Source organism: Penicillium alfredii, assembly GCF_028826965.1.
Source record: "Penicillium alfredii strain IBT 34128 chromosome Unknown utg000005l_segment0_segment0, whole genome shotgun sequence".
NCBI classification, from domain to species: Eukaryota; Fungi; Ascomycota; class Eurotiomycetes; order Eurotiales; family Aspergillaceae; genus Penicillium; species Penicillium alfredii.
Genome location: NW_026622702.1, coordinates 2,151,045 through 2,169,087, shown reverse-complemented (window position 1 = coordinate 2,169,087; position 18,043 = coordinate 2,151,045). Strand labels below are relative to the sequence as shown.

At 50.4% G+C, this 18,043-nt stretch overlaps 7 protein-coding genes across 7 annotated transcripts; 2 read left to right on the top strand and 5 right to left on the bottom strand.

The window, feature by feature from the left end:
* Positions 1–442: 442 nt before the first annotated feature.
* NUU61_004237 (inorganic phosphate transporter) lies at positions 443–2,369 on the bottom strand (the record flags this gene model as incomplete). Its single annotated transcript, XM_056654819.1, has 3 exons — positions 443–729; positions 802–2,229; positions 2,291–2,369. 3 exons carry the CDS (start codon positions 2,367–2,369, stop codon positions 443–445), a joined length of 1,794 nt encoding a protein of 597 aa, XP_056512846.1.
* An 863-nt stretch (positions 2,370–3,232) lies between these two features.
* On the bottom strand, positions 3,233–6,638 carry NUU61_004236 (uncharacterized protein; the record flags this gene model as incomplete). The annotated part of the gene is made up of 4 exons (XM_056654818.1): positions 3,233–3,518; positions 3,595–3,977; positions 4,059–6,497; positions 6,582–6,638. The coding sequence occupies 4 exons, from the start codon at positions 6,636–6,638 to the stop codon at positions 3,233–3,235; spliced, it is 3,165 nt and encodes a 1,054-aa protein (XP_056512845.1).
* A 1,037-nt stretch (positions 6,639–7,675) lies between these two features.
* On the bottom strand, positions 7,676–9,061 carry NUU61_004235 (uncharacterized protein; the record flags this gene model as incomplete). Its single annotated transcript, XM_056654817.1, has 1 exon — positions 7,676–9,061. One exon carries the CDS (start codon positions 9,059–9,061, stop codon positions 7,676–7,678), a length of 1,386 nt encoding a protein of 461 aa, XP_056512844.1.
* A 1,036-nt stretch (positions 9,062–10,097) lies between these two features.
* Positions 10,098–11,456, top strand: NUU61_004234 (uncharacterized protein; the record flags this gene model as incomplete). Its single annotated transcript, XM_056654816.1, has 2 exons — positions 10,098–10,460; positions 10,686–11,456. The coding sequence occupies 2 exons, from the start codon at positions 10,098–10,100 to the stop codon at positions 11,454–11,456; spliced, it is 1,134 nt and encodes a 377-aa protein (XP_056512843.1).
* A 203-nt stretch (positions 11,457–11,659) lies between these two features.
* NUU61_004233 (uncharacterized protein) lies at positions 11,660–13,032 on the bottom strand (the record flags this gene model as incomplete). The annotated part of the gene is made up of 4 exons (XM_056654815.1): positions 11,660–11,732; positions 11,803–12,572; positions 12,639–12,722; positions 12,799–13,032. 4 exons carry the CDS (start codon positions 13,030–13,032, stop codon positions 11,660–11,662), a joined length of 1,161 nt encoding a protein of 386 aa, XP_056512842.1.
* Positions 13,033–13,631: 599 nt separating this feature from the next.
* Positions 13,632–14,930, top strand: NUU61_004232 (uncharacterized protein; the record flags this gene model as incomplete). Its single annotated transcript, XM_056654814.1, has 4 exons — positions 13,632–13,874; positions 13,952–14,035; positions 14,093–14,814; positions 14,879–14,930. 4 exons carry the CDS (start codon positions 13,632–13,634, stop codon positions 14,928–14,930), a joined length of 1,101 nt encoding a protein of 366 aa, XP_056512841.1.
* A 1,160-nt stretch (positions 14,931–16,090) lies between these two features.
* NUU61_004231 (uncharacterized protein) lies at positions 16,091–16,345 on the bottom strand (the record flags this gene model as incomplete). Its single annotated transcript, XM_056654813.1, has 1 exon — positions 16,091–16,345. The coding sequence occupies one exon, from the start codon at positions 16,343–16,345 to the stop codon at positions 16,091–16,093; it is 255 nt and encodes an 84-aa protein (XP_056512840.1).
* Positions 16,346–18,043: the final 1,698 nt, after the last annotated feature.

The following is an 18,043-nucleotide window of genomic DNA, read 5'->3' as shown; positions in this document are numbered from 1 at the left end:
GAAATATTACATATTAGATTTATATCTATTTTATTATTTCTAATATATATAGTTTATTTATATAAAAAGTAATAGTATTACTATAAACTTTAAATATATATTTTTAGGTTTAGTATAAGAAAGGGTTAACTAATATCTTCTTTCGCCTATATCTATCTATTATAAAATATAATTCTTATCTTAAAGTATTAAATTAATAAATTTATACTAAAATAGATCAAAAATAGGTTAACCCGTTAACCCGCGGGTCAACCTATAGGCGGGTCAGGATTTTATTGACCCGAGCTATGGGTCGTGGGTTTAGGTCATGGGTCAAGATCTTAACAAATTCTTTTAGGCATATGGCTCGAAACCATTGTATTGTAGAATTTTGTAATCAATCTATAAAAACACAAAGAGCCCTAAACTAGGTCAATGGAGAGAAGAAAAAAAGCCACCACCCTTAAGCAAAGTGCGGCGCGTTGATGAATAGACCCATCAAACACCCTCCCAGAGTCCCAGCAATAGGGATGGTCATGATCCACGCAAGCAGCAGCAGACCAACCCGCTGGAAATTGACTGCCCTCAGAGTACCATTGCAGAGACCCACACCGACGGTGGCACCAGTAATACACATGGATGTCGAAACCGGGAGCGAGTACTGCGAGAAGACGAGGACGGTGATGGCGGCGCCCAGCTCCATGGACGAGCCGCGGCTGGGGGAGTGGTAGGTGATTTTGTTGCCCATGACTATCAAGGAAGAAAAGTTAGTAAAGGGTATAGAAGAAAGAAAAGGGGATAGGATGTTGACAAATAACTCACCCTTCATGATGTTGTATCCGTACGTGCAGAGCCCAAGAGAAATACAGATAGCCAGTACAGCCAGCTGCCACACGGGAACGGGGGCCTTGGAGGCGGCGGGGCTGCCGGTCGACCAGGCAGAGTAGATAGCGGCCCAGGGCCCGACAGAGTTACCGATATCGTTGGCACCGTGAGCAAATGAGGCAGTGCAGGCCGTGATGATCTGTACGAACGAGTAGCTGTGCTCGACCTCATTGGGGTATTTTTCCGCATGTGCATACACACGCTTCATGCGCTCGCCCTCGGGCGTGCCATGGATACCGCTCTGGGCCGTGTGGATGTCATAGTGGAAGCCGTAGAGCAACCCGACGACAACCATGGCGGGAATGCGCTTGGCAAGGAGCCACATGTTGCGCAGCTCGTACATCTCACCCGCACCTATGGGGTTGTCACGCAGCATGCGCAAAGCCCAGCCAAGAGGCCCACGGCTCTTAAGGAGCTTGGCGTGGTGGCGGGCCTCGGACTGCGCCATCAACTCCTTGTACGAAAACTGGTTCTTCTCTTGGTCCTCGGAGTGAGACCGGATGGAGGAGATTGCGCCGGGGACATCCTTGGGGTCGTCGATGGACTCGTGCGAGTGAGTCGGGTGGTGCTCGTCGTGCTCGTCCTGGACAACGGCGTAGTTGGGCACCTTGGCGATCTCAGAGCCAGTAGGAGCGGCACGGCTGAAGAGGAGTGGGCCGAGGATGAACATCCACCACTTGACGGAATGGTCCTTCTTGATCACCCGTGCATGCACAAAGGGGACAAAGAAGATTGCCGACAGGATCGCAACACCACCACCAGTGCCGACGGTCACGGCAGCAATGTACCAGCTGGGCTTCTTGCTCAGACCTAGGTTCGGTGAGCCCTTGTAGACGATGGACAGCGTGCAGATGGTCGCGGCCGTGAGGAAGAAGAATGGCGAGGTGTACACGGCCCAGGGAACAGGGTTGCGGCGCATGTGAACCACGAGCTTGATTATCATGAAGATGATGGCAGCAAAGCCACCCGAGATGATCGGGGCCATTCCTAGACCCGCGAAGATGGCACCCAGACCATTGCCCTTGTTCCAGCCCCATTTGACCTCGGATGCTCCGACGGTAGCCACACCGACACCGGCAACCGCAGAGATAAGCGAGTAGGTGGAGGAGACATGCGCCGAGTGCCGAGTACACCACATCACCCACGAAGAGGCGGCCGCCAGTGCACAGGTGAAGGCAAGCATCTGGACCCCAGCATTGTTATGGAAGGCTGAGCTGGGGATAATTCCGTTCTTGATGGTCTCAGCTGTCCGTGAGCCGACAGTGACGGCTCCCAGAAACTCGAAGATGGTACCCAGAACCATGGCCTGTCGGTAGGAGATGGACCGCGAGGAGACACTAGTAGCCCAGGAGTTGGCAACATCGTCTAGATGCCATTAGTATGAATTTTTGAAAGTCTCACTCCTCAGACCAGGGGGGTAACTTACTTGCGCCGTTGTTGTAAGCATCAAGGATGGCAAACAACGTGCCAATGGCAAAGATATAGTCGTACTCGTGGAGATACATCTTGCCGGGGACCAAGGTCAATAATGAATGACGATGGAATGAGTACTAGGGCTCAGCGGACTGAAAGAGAGAAAGCAAAAGAAAAACAAAAGAAAACGAGCGAAGAAAGAAGGTTTTATGTAGAGAGTTTTTGTTGTAGCTCTCTTCTTACCCTTGGTCTCTCTCTCTCTCTGCTATCTCTGGCCTCGCCCAAGCCATGGTAATCTATGGTCATCTATACGCCGTGGCAAGGGGCCGTGAGCCCTAGAGAAGAAGAAGAATAATACCCCATTTCGAAAGAAGTACCAACACGTGCGAATTCGACTCGCTCCGACAGGCGTCAGACACCCGAGGCTTTTCTTGGCAACCTTGTAAGCTCGGGGCAAAAATGCTTTGTATGCTTTGTATATGCTTTGCGCATCGAGGCACGGCGGAAGTAATCTGAAACGCGCGCAATAAATGGCCCGCCAAGCCAAGCCAATGCTATGCCAACTAGGACTTGGGTGAGCTTGGGTCCCACGAAGCAAAATTGGCAGGCTTGGCGGACCGCGGGTTGGCTGTGAATTGGCTGGTTCACTGCTTGGCGTGGCTTGGACGGGTGAGAGTGTGCCCTATAAGAAGGCAGGGCTGTTCCACGTGTGAAGATATTGGATTGACTTTGTGTATGAGAAATGTATGATTCTCTGAGACGCTTCTATTTACGCCATCGCTATCGGCGACTGCTTCACTTGCCATGTTGTCACCACGTGGGATTGGTGCATCTCCACAATATTCCATACTCATGTCTACGTTGATGTTACACTCCAACTAGTGCTAGTTGGTAGTGATCAAACCTAGGATCATGTCGCATGTCGAAATTATCAACCAGATTTCAATTTATTCAGCTATGAACCACGGACCCAACCCCAGAGCCTTTGTAGACCCGCGGTTGGCCGTTCAACCATGCTATTGGGAATAGCCTGCAGCACAAAGCCTACCGGGACCGAGATGGCCCCAAGAACCACCGAATACGCCCACTGGTCGCCGGTTAATCGCACCACTGAAAACGCTCGCCCGCCGACAAACACAATCAGGATCTGGGCGCTGATCATAAGTGTCGTGATGGCGACAAAGAGCCAGTTGTGCAGCACGCCCTCGAGGAGGTTGAAGGACCGCTCGACTTGGCGGTTGCTAATCAAACACTCATTAGCTGGATTCTTTTTTTTTTCTTTCTTTTGCCCAAGATTGATCTGTAAACAAAACATACTTATACATGTTGAAAATCTGCATCCACACATATGTGTTGAACACCGCTGTCTGCAGCTGTTGCTGCTGGTGGTTCGTGGTGTATGAAAATATGGATGACCCGGCAAAGTGCAATACCAGCGTCACTACCATCTGGTAGATGGACTGGCCGACAATCATCTTCCACATCATCGAGTTGATCAAGGGCGTCGATTTGGGCTCGGGCTTTCGGTTTAGGATCCGTCGCGGTGGAGGGTCCGTGGCTAACGCCAACGCTGCCAGCGTGTCTTGGAACAGATTCACCCACATCAGCTGCACCGGTGTCAGAACAGACTCCTCGTCCGCGTTGGCGACCGCAGAGACGAATGCAAGCCCGACAGACGTAAAGGTGATAGTGATTTGGAACTGGCGAAAAAGGGAAAGTCAGTTTTCCCTTCTTGTCTATATTTTTTTATTCTTGTCTCTCGAGTAGCATCGAGTACTCACCTGCAAGAATTTCTTGATAGCATCGCTGACGGCTCGTCCCCACATAATGGCATTGACAATCGATGAAAAAGTGTCATTCATCAGGACAATCGACGAAGCCTCCCGCGCGACCTCCGTCCCCGATATCCCCATCGAGAAGCCAACATCCGCCGCGGCCAGCGCTGGCGCATCGTTCGTGCCATCCCCCGTCACAGCGACAACTCTCCCCAACTCCTTCAGACGCTGAACAAGAATCCGCTTGTCGTTTGGCCGAGACCGGGCCAGGACTTTGAGCCGGGGGACTAAATCGCTCTGCTTGGATTCATCGAGGACACGGAATTCCTGTCCGTCCATGACGATATCCTCGGGGCCACAGACAATCCCACATTCTGTTGCGATCGCTCGGGCTGTCAGAAGATTGTCGCCGGTTACCATACGTACAGTCAGTCCCGCTTTGTGGCAGGTCTGCACCGCATCCCATGCATCAGCTCGGAGAGGATCGCGGATGCCGACAACCCCGAAGAAGGTGAGTTCTTTAAGGAGCTCCTCGAATCTTACGACTTCACCCTCTTCCCAGGCCCGATTGTCCAAGTCGCGATAGCAAAAGGCGATTGTTCGTAGCGAGCGCGAGGCATACTCGGCAATAGCCTGGAGCGCCTGTCCCGTTGTAGCCTCTGTGATTGGCGTACCCAGAAGGCCCTTAGTGGGATCTGTTATAGCTGCTGTGCACTTCCCCAAGAGTACTTCAGGGGCACCCTTCACGTAAGCTCGGTATGACCCATTCGCAAGCTGAACCACAGTAACCATGTATTTGCGGGACGCGTCAAAGGGAAGCAACTCGACAACTTTGGAATGGGCGCGTTCGCCTTCTAACTGACTGAGCCCCAGGTAATCCTGAGCAAAGCGTAGCAATGCCGCCTCGGTTTGGGACCCTAGAAACTGTCGACCGCCTCCGTTTTCGTGGCTCTCGACTGCAGTGGAGTTCATCACGATGGATTGTGACAAGAGATCCCGGAAAATACCAGAGAGACCCCGCATGCACCCCGACACTGGTAAGTCCGCCCGGTCCTTGGTCTCTGGTCCAGTGGTCGGGTCGGTGAAATGGGATGTAACGCTAAAAAACCCCGACACAACCGTCATCTCGTTCTGCGTCAAAGTCCCTGTTTTGTCGGAGCAGACGTCGGTAGCATTTCCCATGGTCTCGCACGCTCGGAACTGCCGGACCAGATTGTTATTCTTCATCATGCGTGTTGTCGCGAATGATAGAGCAAGAGTCACTGCCAGCGGAAGACCTTCCGGGACTGCGATGACCACGATGGTAAGGGCAAGGATAAAGACATTGAGAAACGACTGGCCTTTCTCTGTGGGAGTCTCCGTGCTGTGGCGGAGGCCAACCAGGAATCGGATGAACAGAATCACAAACAGCACCAGGCCGGCGGCACCACCGAACCGGGCAATGTTCTTGGCTAGCCCGCTGAGTCTCACCTGCAACGGGGTGAAGCCCGGATCGTCGTTGAGGGATGATAGGATTTTCCCATAGCTAGAGTTTGTGCCAGTAGCCAAAACGAGGAAAGCACCGACACCCTCGACAACCTTTGTATGCGAGAGAATAAACGGGTCTGTATGCAGATGCTGACCGTCGTAAGTTTCCTGCTGCGAGCTCTCCGACAGAGACTCAGCAGGGCGCTTGTCCACTGGCTCAGACTCCCCGGTCGCCGACGACTCGTCGCATTTGACCTGGTGGCCTCGGATCAAGAGCCCATCGGCCGGCACGATATCCCCAGGATTGACGTGGATGAGATCCCCGACGACAACTTCGGAGATGGGGATCTCCAGGGTCTGCGCGGAGCGAATGACCCAGACGTTGCGGTCTTGCTTCTTGCGGTTGAGTTTTCGGAATTTCAATTCTTTCTGGAAGTCGTTGGCCGCGCCGGCGAGCACAATCACGACGATCGCAACGAGGATCGACACCCCTTCCACCCATTCTACAGGGGGGTTCTCGGGGGAGTGCGCCGTTCCAAAGGTCTGGTATAAACCGAGAGCGAGCGAAATCACAGCTGCTCCCGTCAGCAGAAACAGCACATGGTCATTATAGGCCATCCACATCAGCCACCAGAGACTCGGGGGCTGTTTGGTGGGCAGGCGGTTGTCGCCGAAGCATTTCCTGCGATCGACAAAGGCATGGCGTGGGAATTCCGCGGAATGCCGGGGTTCGGGTAGGACAATTTTCTCTGGTGATGTTGTTGCTGATGTTGTAGTGGTTGTTGTTGCGGCATCTCGAAATGTTTCATCCAGACTCAACCCACTCTGTAAATCGGTCTGTAATCCCTCTGCAAGACCCCTCAAACCTCCTAGGGCATGCAGCTCCGACAGATTCTTGGAATGGACAAATTCGCTTAGTCGGTCCGGGGCAATCGAGAAGGCCGATACATTCGGGGCATCGGGGGGTTGTTCGGCACGCTTCGATCGGGGGATCTTTTTTTTGGACAGTTAACAGTCATTCTACAGTATCTATTGGGTAGGTAATTTTCCTTGTTTGCTTACCCTTCGCAGCAGAGACACAGGAAGAAGGGAGCCGTCGGGCCTAGCAATTGGTGTCATCGGGCCAGTTCATAGAGGGAGAATGAGTTCAGCTCATCCCCTGGATCAGTTGATGCGATGGGAAGAAATGATCTATAAATACGGGTATGTAATTCTCTCCCGGTCAGTGGAGACGGGTAAAGCTGGGTAACGCTGGTGGGTCCAGGAACACTGCTGGTATACAGGTAGAACCAAGTTTATTAAAATCCCAAGAACTGGGGAGAGTCGAAAGTGGCAATATATAAGCACATTCATCGAGCATTCCATAGGCAATTTATATCTGTAGACTCCAGATACTGATCACCAATTGTCCTCGAAGCAATATCAAAGGAACTAGTGCGGTTGTCAGTGTCAGCCCATTTCACCCCCAGCTTTTTTTCAATAGCTTGAAGAGAGTCTTTCAAATATAAGAAAATTAAAACGCGGTAAAACACATGTTCCTGTGTAATTCGACGCCTTGGACACCCTTGACGAGTAAGGGGGGGCACTTTGTAGAGTCGGCCATTCTATACTTCCCAAGTCGCATTACTAGAACTGTCCGAATTGGATGGCTCACACCGAGTGATTTACGCACTGAGCACAGTATGGACTGTTAGAATAAACCCCGGAACTTAACTAGCATGAGAGACGTCTTGTATTCATCGGCAGAGTGAAAGGTGGGCTGTATAGAAGATTGGACCTCGCGATTCCGGAAACAACAACCGCTGGTGATCCTCCAGTGTTTAATAGGCTTCTTAACCCAATAGTCAATGACCAATATTCAATGACTACTCAGTCCCATAAGGCAGGCTCAAAGTAAATTAATAATAAAAACCACTGCAGGCCCCAGGGGGATTGGCTGTGTATTCGACGAGTCTTGGCAAGTAGGCTGTGCAGAGCAAAATCGAATCTTATGGGAGACCGAAGCAAGTGATAAAAGGGCCTTATCCTACTGGAGATTGTCGATTGTTGATTTCTATCCGTTTTCTTTTACAAAGAACCCCCCACGTTGGTCATGCGAATGGGCATCATCACGTTTCATTTCGAAAGCTACTCCAGAAAAAAAAAGGCAACTAACTTTATGTCAACCTTCTTTGCGCATCATTTCGATCGGCAGCCTCGACCCAGGCTACTCGTCTGAGATCTTCGAGCGCTGCAATGGTGTCCGGATGATCCTTGCCGAGCCCTGCCTCCCTCCGTGCATAGACCGTTTCTGCCAACCCCCCGGCCCCATCCCACTTGCCTTGTGATTGGTATATGAATCCCAGATTGGCCATGGCCGTGAGGGTGTGGGGGTGGTTCTCGCCAAAGGTCGCCTTCATAGTCTGCAGAACCCATGAGGCTAGTCTCTCGGCATCGCGTGGTTGTCGCGTGAGATGATATGTCACCGCCAGATCTGCCATGGCGGTTAATGTGTGCGGGTGGTGCTCTCCCAGCACCTGTTGCATGGCGTTCATTGCCTTCACGCCGAGGTCCTTGGCTTCTTCTAGCCGGCCCTGGCCGCGGTAGGTCGAGGCAAGGTTGTTGAGAGACAGGAGCGTTTGCGGATGTGTTTCGCCGAGCACCGTCTCGCTGGTCGTCAGAACCTCTTTTTCAAGGTGCTCGGCGTCTACTAATTGGCTTTGGGCCCGGTAGGTAGACGCTAGGTTGGCCATCGAGGTCAATGTGAGTGGGTGGCTTGTTCCCAACGATTCCCGGCGTGCGTCGACGACCTCGCGCTCGAGTCGCTCGGCCACGGATAGTCGGCCTTGGTCGCGGTAGGTGGATGCCAGATTGGATTTCCATGTGAGCATGGATGTATCTGTTGCGCTCAGGGTCCGTTCCCCCACTTCCACCAGCTGACGCTCGATCGTTTCGGCCTCGGCATACTGCCCGAGACTTGCATAGGAGACGGCCAAATTGGCCATGGAAATCAGGGTCGAGTGGTGGTCTCTCCCCAGGGTCTGTGTTTTGAGCTCGACGACTTTGGAATCGAGGGCTCGCGCGTCGGCCCAGCGTCCCTGGCTGCGGTAGGTGGCCGCGAGATTCGACATGGATATTAATGTCTGCGGATGTTTCTCGCCCAGGGATTTTCGCCTGAGACTCGTGACTCGCTCTCCCAGACCAGCCGCTTTATCCCATTGCCCTTGGCCCCAATATGCCGAGGCCAGGTTACTCATTGCCGTCAACGTCGCCAGGTCCTTTTCACCCAGGAGCGTCTCGCGCGCTTCCAACACTATCACGCCGAGATCCGCCGCGACTGTCCACCAGCCACGGTTGAGGCAGTTCTTGACAACCACGCTCATCTCTTCGAGTGATATTGTCGTCGCTTCGGTGGTTGTGTCCACTGCGGCCTTCTGTTCTGCCGACGCGATGGCATCCTCCAACTCGGCGGCTTCGGCAGCCCATCCTCGGCTTCTGTATGCCGCCGCTAAACTGCCAACACTCTGTGGAAATGACTCGTGTGAGGGCGGAGATGTGTCCATAGATTGGGTTCGAAACAGAGGGAAAAACCATATACCCCGCAGAAGGCTGGATTGCAGGATCGGTTGAGTGAGCATCAAGATCCAGTGGCTCCCCAAAAAGCACAAAAAGCACCAAAGCACCCCACAAAAAGAAAAAAGGTTGGTGTTGATAGAAAAGGAAAGGATTATAAAAGCCCCGACAGAATTATTAAAAACAGAAAAAAGCAACAAACGAGTGACTCGAGCGATCTCCGGGATTTGGACAGGGCGTTACACGATGATATCAATCAGGAGAGACCGGGAGAAGCACAATTCCATGCCAGGGTGGGGAACACCTCGATTCCCCGCTGCAATCAGTGGGAAAAAAAGAATACTAAAACAGATAGCGACATACATAGGTAAGTCGGTGGACCGAGAGAGCCCATGACAATACCGTCTGCCCAGCCCTTGTATTACAAGGGGGGAAGCCCCGCGTCTGTCCGGGCGCAACTACGCAACTACGTGGCGAGCTATGCATGGATGATCAGGATGATGCTCTTGAGGTGATTGCGTCCACGCTATTTGTGGTTCTATTTGATTTTTTCATTCTTCCCGCTGCCAGGGCCGTTGAAAGTAGGTGGATATGTCTGCAGATAAAAATAGACCCAGTCATACTATTGTAACATATATGCCTGGAACGGTTTCTATAGTCAAGCACATAATCAAAACAAAGGGAAAGGGGAATTCTGTTGCCTGGAGCTTGCAGGAGGGGGGGGACGGGTTGGTCTACAGTAATTAGCGGCTGGTCAGCCCTATCAGGAGCTGTCTGGTCCCACTGTCACCGCTAGTAATAAGGCTGAAAGATCGCTATGCATTACAGTACGGTTGACTGATACCTCAGTTTCAGCCAACTTTCTGCGGACCAGACAATTCCATGTTGCAGAAGAAAAAAAAAGGCGATCCTTGCATACCTTGATATTCCTAAACCGGCACTGTTGGCCCTGCTTGAGTTTATACAGTTGAGCCAGAGAGATCTCCATTGATTTCCAAGGTTGTTTCCCTCACCATATTGTCCAGCATGCTCTCTCGTGACGGTCCTTCCACAGACCCTCTGCTCGAGTCCGAGCGGGACACTCCAAATGCCAATGTATCACACAAAGAGCAAAGCAGCTGGCTGTGGTCTCAATTCCAAGGCATTATCTCTCTTCCAACCCACGCAGGCCTGAGCGCCAGCAGTGGTCCTGTTCTGGTGCTGCTGCCACTGGCGGCGCTGGCTAGGTTGCTTCATTGGAATGCCGCCATTATTCTGGTCGTGAACCTGGTCGCCATTATTTTTCTGTCTGAGTCGATCTCCGCGGCCTTTGATGAGCTCTCGGAGTATCTGGGAGAATTGCAGGGTGCGCTTCTCAGCGCGACTCTCGGCAATACAGTCGAGTTGACGGTGAGTAGACTCCGAGTCTTGAGTTGTTGTATATCGGCGACTAATCAATATGGGGTGCCGTTTCTTTTTGGGATATCTAGGCAGGGGTTCTGGCGCTTGTTCATGGAGAAATCCTGTTTGCTCAGTCGGTTATGGTCGGCAGCATCTTGTCGGATATTCTGCTGGTTGGCTTCTGTTTCTCTTAGACTTCTGTCATTGGACTATATGCTAATCAAGTGGCTTCAGATCTTTGGCTGTTGTCTGGTGACAGCATCCTACAACAAGGATGTCCTGGAATTCAACAGCGCGCTGGCCAAGACACTATCCTCGTTGATGATGATCTCGGCCGTGACGATTCTCCTGCCGACAGCATTGTACTCAACCTTTTCGCAGTCAGAGATTGACGACAAAGTACTTTCCTTTTCGCGCGGCACATCCTTTGTCTTATTCGCGCTGTATGCCGGCTACCTCTATTTTTACCTAGGAAGCCACAAGCATCTCTTCGAACCCGAGCCCGAGGAAAGTGACCACTCCGCCAGCGAAGATGAAGACAGTCCAAAGTCAACAACATCAAAAACCAGCGCTGGTGGCACGCCCGGCATGCTCACAGCCATCGCGCGACTCGCAACAGCCGTCGCAGCCACAGCCCTCTGCACGGAGCTGCTGTTTGAAAGCATCGACGCCATGGTCGACACGCTGGGGATCACCAAGGTGTTTATTGCCGTGATTCTCATCCCGATTGCAAGCAACAGTACCGAAGGTATTGCTGTCATTGCCGCAGCCCGCAGCAGCGACACCGACTCCGCGATCCGAGTTATTATCGACAGTCTTTTGCAGATTGGTCTTTTTGTGATCCCGTTTCTGGTGATTATGGGCTGGTGCATTGAGCAGCCCATGACGTTGTTTTTTGATTCGTTCCAAACAGTGCTGCTGTTTTTGGCGGTGCTTGTTGTGAATCATCTTTTGAGGGATGGGCAGTATGCTTATATCCATGGGGCGATGTTGATCAGCTTGTAAGTGTCTACCCTGATTGGAAATTATCAGAAATGTACCGGAGAGAATACTGATTTATGGGATATGACAGGTATATGAGTCTGGTGGCTGCATTTTATGTGCGATAAATGTGTACAAGTACTGTGGTGGTATTTGGCCGAATGCATCTATTGCGATCCAAATATAGATCAAACTCCCTGTTCAAAAGTACAAAGAACAGTTCTACCTCAAGCCAGTCGCATTGTCACATCCTCTGGTGTTTCTGGGCGAACGAAGAACGAAAACACGATAATAACATACCTATAGAAAACACCCGTTAGCTTCGTGGCTCACTTCTTAACTCTTGCAATTGAAAATGAGAATCACTCACGTTCCCACCAACATCAACCCTTCAAAATAGTTGCTCCGCCCATCAGAAATCAAATACGTCATGACAACAACACTCAACAGAAGCGTCGTAGCCTCAAACTCATCGAACTTGAGGATATGCGGCTGATCCATCATCCAGCCCACAATCACCAAAAGGGGCGCAATTAGCATCGTAATCCGCAGTACACTGTTGATAACCGCCCGAATGCCTTGCTCCACCTGGTTATTGGACCTGGAACCCGCGATGATCGTGCGGTACTTGGTGAAGTTCCCGAACAGAGGAATGAGGGTTAGGCTGAGGAACGTCTCGTTTGTTCCCAGTGTTTTGGCCACCACTCCAACACTGCTCACGAGGTAGGACGTGCTGGTGAAGACGAAAAGAGTTGCCGCTGCGAGGATCAGCGTCGCGCGCCCGTTCCCTAAGTACGATTGCGGGATTTGGATTTCTTGGGCCCCGTATATATGCGAGTCGGCACGGTTGTGTCTGCCTGAGTGGAATGGGGTACCGGCAAACATTGCGGCGTGCGTCTTGAGGCGGAATACCAGAAATGTGAGTAGAAGGCCGACCAGCGTGACAGAGGTGATTCGCTGGGCGAGTAAGATATCTTCGCTTGGGGCGGGTTGCGCAGATTGAAATGCGTCCATTGCAGTGGGAATGGCTAGCGTGATGAACACGACCATCATCAGCGATGACAGGATCGTGGTCAAGGTGCGATCGAAGCGCAGCCGTTTCTTGTCATAGCCGGAGAGGAACAGCGAGCCACCCAGGACCTGGACGCGTTGTTAATAGGAATGTCCTTTTTTTAATCAGAACATTTATTGGGGCGTGAAATATACCAGCAGTAACTTGCAGAGCACACTGCCCAAGATAACCGACTGCGAGACTTGAGCGCGCGCTTGGATGATGGCGTTGATCCCGATCTATGGATCTCGAGATCCCCGTTAATCAACCATGATTTCTGGCGATGCGCCATGGAACGGCACCCAGCAATCTTACCATCAACTCCACGGCATTTCCAAGTGTCGCCTTGAGTAGTTCATTGACCGACCGTCCCACACTGACAGACAAAGCATCGACCGACCGAGTAATCCACGCCAAGAGGGGAACCAGGGCGGCGAGATTGAGAACAAAGACCACGGCATCGGGCCATTGTAGAATCCCCGTCGCAGTGCCAATTAAGGGGATCGACACTGAGAATAAAATCTCATGGTTACGATGAATCCTTGCCATGATAAGCCCACAGTGTAAAGGGAACAATTCGAGGGGAAGGGGGGATGAGGTTTCAGCCTCTTTTTGATATGAGCTCACCACGCCCACTTTCGAGGTTGGAGATGAAAGCCAATCAATTACACCCCTCTCTCTCCTGGTTTTACTGTGTACATACATACATGGTAGCCCCCACTTGTATATACAGTGGATACGCAGTTCTTTACGTTGATGCCTGCATTACCTGTATGTTCGTATGTTACCTAGGGCTGAACGGTGGATCTGCCCAGTATTACACTTTTGCTCTGATCAATTTCCCTCCTTCGCCCATCATACAGCTCGGAAGTGTGCTTTTATTTTTATTATTATTATTCCTGGGAAACAAGGCCGGTGGACTAAGACCAGTGCTACTTGGATTTATCGATAACCCCTTTCCCTCCTGAAATCATGGACGCCGCAATTACTCCCAGGTTGCGCAAGCCCAAGGTCGATCTGAATGATATGGCTGCGTCCGCAAAGTCGGACCCTTCCCACCACGGAGAGGAATTAGACAATGCTCAGAGAGAGTCAAGCGAGAGGAAACCAGAAACGGGTCCGAGTCTCGTCCAATTGCCCGGGGTAGCATGGGGGTCCTGAAGACTGCGCTTGGATGCAGTTACATGAACTTCCTGCTTCCGTTTGTCTTCCTGGGCATTGTGTCTGGAATTCAAGGATGGGATGAATCGGTTGTATTTTTGTTGAATTTCCTTGCTATTCTTCCGCTGGCTTCATTGCTCTCGTTCGCCACTGAGGAGCTGGCCAAAAGTGTCGGACAGACGATCGGGGGGTTGATCAACGCGACTTTTGGCAATGCTGTTGAAATGATTGTATGTTGCTCCCGTCCTTGCAGTGGAGGGCTTGGATCTTGGAAATGTGGATGTGAATATGCTCACGTCTGTTACAGGTGGGGGTCACTGCCGTCACGCAGGGAGAAATCCACATCGTCCAGTCGAGTATGGTCGGCAGCATTCTCTCTGGAAATCTTCTGGTAAGACTGGTAGAGGTGTGTGGTTATTGTCGTCTGCATCACTGACCATCTGTCAAGATCCTTGGTTGTTGTCTTTTCTGTGGCGGCTATGCAAAGGAGGCCGTCACCTTCAATGTCGACGTCAGCGGAATTCTGTCTTCTCTGATGGTAGTAGCCTCTGCATCCCTGATCATCCCATCCGTGCTCTTTTCCACCACGCCAGGCAAATCAAGCGCCGTGGAGGACAGCGTCCTGAGTCTATCCCGGGCCGCTTCAGGTGTCCTCTTAATCTTCTACCTGGTTTATCTGTACTTTCAGTTCAAGAGCCACTCCGACCTCTTCGCAGACGACGATCCAGAAGGCGAGGACGAAGAGCTCCAACTGGGCCCCTGGTCCGCGAGCATCGTCTTGGTCCTAGCCACCCTCGGCGTGACGGTCTGCTCGGACCACCTAGTGGACAGCGTCGGTGGCTTCGTCGAGGCATGGAATGTGAGCCGGGCCTTTGTCGGGCTGATTGTCGTACCTATTGTTGGAAACGCCGGCGAGTTCAACACCACCCTCAACGCGGCCATGAAGGGCAACATGGACCTGGCGATTGGGGTTGTCGTAGGAAGCACTTTACAGATCGCCCTGTTGGTGAGCCCGTTTCTGGTGATTTGCGGCTTGATTATCGGTCAGCCCATGTCACTGCGCTACAGCCCCTTTGAGACGGTGGTGTTTTTCTTGTCGGTGATTGTGATGGATTGCTTGATTCGTGGCGGTCGCTCGAATTACTACGAGGGCTCGTTGTTGATTGGGACGTGAGTGCCTCCTCGATGTGTCTCTCTTCTAATTTATGACAGTGCTAACAAACATGGTGTCTAGATATCTTATTATTGCAATTGCCTTCTATGTGCACCCCGATTCAGCAGCGTGATCATCTCCGTAACACCCCGGCATGTCTGTTGATAACCACCGAAAGTGTTATTATAAAAGAATATCCAGACTATGTATAGTTTACAGGTTCAAATTGAGTCCCAACACCATTTACTGTATTTCTGCCGTTCAGTAACATACAATGCGGAAATGAAAACAGTTGATCTAGGGGTAGCGCGGTAGGGTTGAAGTCCTAAGCTTCTGACAGTGGACCCCTTGATGATCGTCATTAAAGTGCAGCAAGCCTGGATTTTAAGAGTGCAAGATATGCCCAACTGCCTCCGTTTCAGTCCTTTTTCCTATAGACTGAATATACGCCGTGTAGCCGCCCAGAGATGTATATAGCACAGGGGGTAGATGAAACCACCTCTTTCTATAAGAAGTTAAGAAACGAATCCACTCTTCTTACTAGCTAAACGCCATTTAATCAACGTGGATCAGTATGGTTTCAATAGTTGAAAGTGAAGGAATTTCAATATCTCACCATCGTGAGAGTGGACCGTCACAATACAGACCTCGCAATTTGCACAGAACCCGAAATAGACAATCACCCCTGTCCCCTTGGGTAGCAGCCGAGAGTAAATGACTCGTACACAGACCCAGGCAACAGGATTCCCTCCACTCAACGGGTCCATAATATGCACGGGATACGCAAAGCGATGCGGGCCCGTGGTCAGAGCAGCAGAGAATCCTTGTTTATTGGTCTAAAGGACCAGGAGGGTTCCCCCTGCCCGGTGGGGCGCTTTTCTCGTAGGGCTGAGTGACAGGGGTAAGACTAGCGGTTAAGCCTTTTTTTTTTCAAATTCGTGATTTCAATTTGACGCCGTTTTGTTCGGGGGGATTGATGGCTGCCTAAACTCAAGCAATGGCACTATTCAGGGATGTTTAGGGTAGCATCTATATTGTGTGTGAGGACAGGCAATTTGCACGGAACATCATTTCTAGTGTATTTGTCCTACTATCGTATAGAATAGGTACATTGCAATAAAAGCCCCAGCAAAGAACCTGATTTAAGAACAAAACCCCATAGTCAAGCAAAGAGCCGGTAGAAGAGACGAACATAGGTACGTGAAACATGTCAACCTAAATCGTGCCACCGAGTCAGTAAGAAGCACTCTTCTATGCGCAAGATAAATGATAATGTAAAGTACCTTCAAGTGTTCACGAATGTGTCAATCCTTGCTCCATTTGGCCCGGTGTTTTACTCGGATATGCGGTCGGGGCAGGCTGCTGGACGACGTCGTGATGAGGTACCCATTGCACTATAGGCGGTGGCTGAAAGGCGTGCTGGGCTTGTTCTTCTTTTTGCTTGCGACCTCGACGTCTTCGAATCACAAGGACTGTGATGGCGATGAGAATAACCAAGATGACGATCGGAATGAGAATTGCTTTGAGCAGAACTTTGAGGAGGCCCATGATGACGGTTGACTTGGTCTAAAGAAGGTGTGGATTCAGGGGTCTTTAAATATTGGATGAAAGTAATGTATGTTGCACTTGAAATAAATAAGAATCGTAGTATCGAGATAGTTGCAGCCAAACCAAGGGGTCTTTATACCCCGATGGCTGCTCAAGTATCCTACATGATTGGCAAGATGACTTGTCCCGTGTGACAGAATCAGGTAGCGTTTATTGGGACACTGAAAGGCATTTCAAGGGCAATTCTAGATAGCAGCGCTTAATATCAGGGTCTGGTTGGGTGTTAAAAAATGGATGCCTTCGCAATTCCCGGCGAGTCTTCACGCTATAAACCAAGTGGGCCTTGGGCACAGACTAGGCATGTCGCTAGGGCTAGTGTTTGGCGCCCCTAGACGTAGCAATCTCTACCGGCTATCCTCAACATGGGACGACTCCACTATCTTTGCACCTCGTAGTCCGTGATTGTGACTGCTTCGTACATGACTGGGACTAGGACTTTTCTACGTATCCACACTCTAGAGCTCAGATGGTACTTGAAGCAATTGGTGTAGTATGAAAAAGTAATCAAAGTAGCACTGATTGATTTGGGAAGAGTAGCGATTAATTAGTTGACTATTTTCTAAATTGTAATTTTTTGGGGGATGGAAATATAGACTTGGATATATCAGGCCTCTCAAAATAACCTATTTTTGACTCAGCTTAACAGATCTGATTTTGAACCAAGGTCAAAGTGCGGCTTTGGCCAATAGAATTCTCAATAAAGACCAAATGTTTAAAATTAGCTCGTAGTTAAAAGATAAGTATAATAAGGAATCCGAGGAAGGAATGTCAAGTATATTGTGGCTTACCTGGATGATTCACTATGTTTCTCTAAGATATGGACCTTCATAACAACTTGGGCTTTATTATATATTTGATTAGGGATAGAAAAGAAACGAGATATTGAAGAACCTACAACTTTAGTTAATTTCAAACGATCCCCTAGTTCGTAGTACATGGGGTTGTTAGGGCAAAAAGTACTGGCGGAATTGCTTGAGTTCATAAAAACAAGAAAGTGTTAGTCATCGTGGTATCGATCGACTGGCCCAGTGGTGAAGGCGCCCGTCTTACATCTCAAGTTTTCACGGGAGATCGCAGGTTCGATCCCTGCGTCGATCAATCTTTTTTTTATCCTTTGGCCAAAAATTTATACTGTGTTTTTGAAGAAAGCTTAAATAGATAAATTCAAAATAGTCAGTCAGTATTATCAGGCTGATGAAGCTGAAATGTGAAAAGGCCGAAGGATTTTTTTTGAATATAGAAGCACGTGATCCACCATTTTCCGGCAATGTTATTTGTATCATTCTAGCAAACGACTGCAAGATGCCGAGCACAGCTTAAGCCACTTCAGGACATCGGTAATGGCCCCGGTGCTATTGGCGGTATAGTACAAGGCTCAAAGGTTAAGACAAAGGGTCGAATATATTCATTATTCAGGATCTTGGTTGATAATTGAAAGAATCTTCTTCTCTAATTTAGCAATATTTTCAATTTACTCTCAATACTCGGCCGATTGTACGTCTCCAGGTTCTCCAAATCCCTCTGCAAATGCCGGCGCTGACGTGCTCGGGCGGGCATCGTGACCGTCCCCGCACGGTCACCGAAGCGGTAAGTTTGCAGCCAAACCCGCGGGCTGTTTGCACTGATGTCGTGATCGAA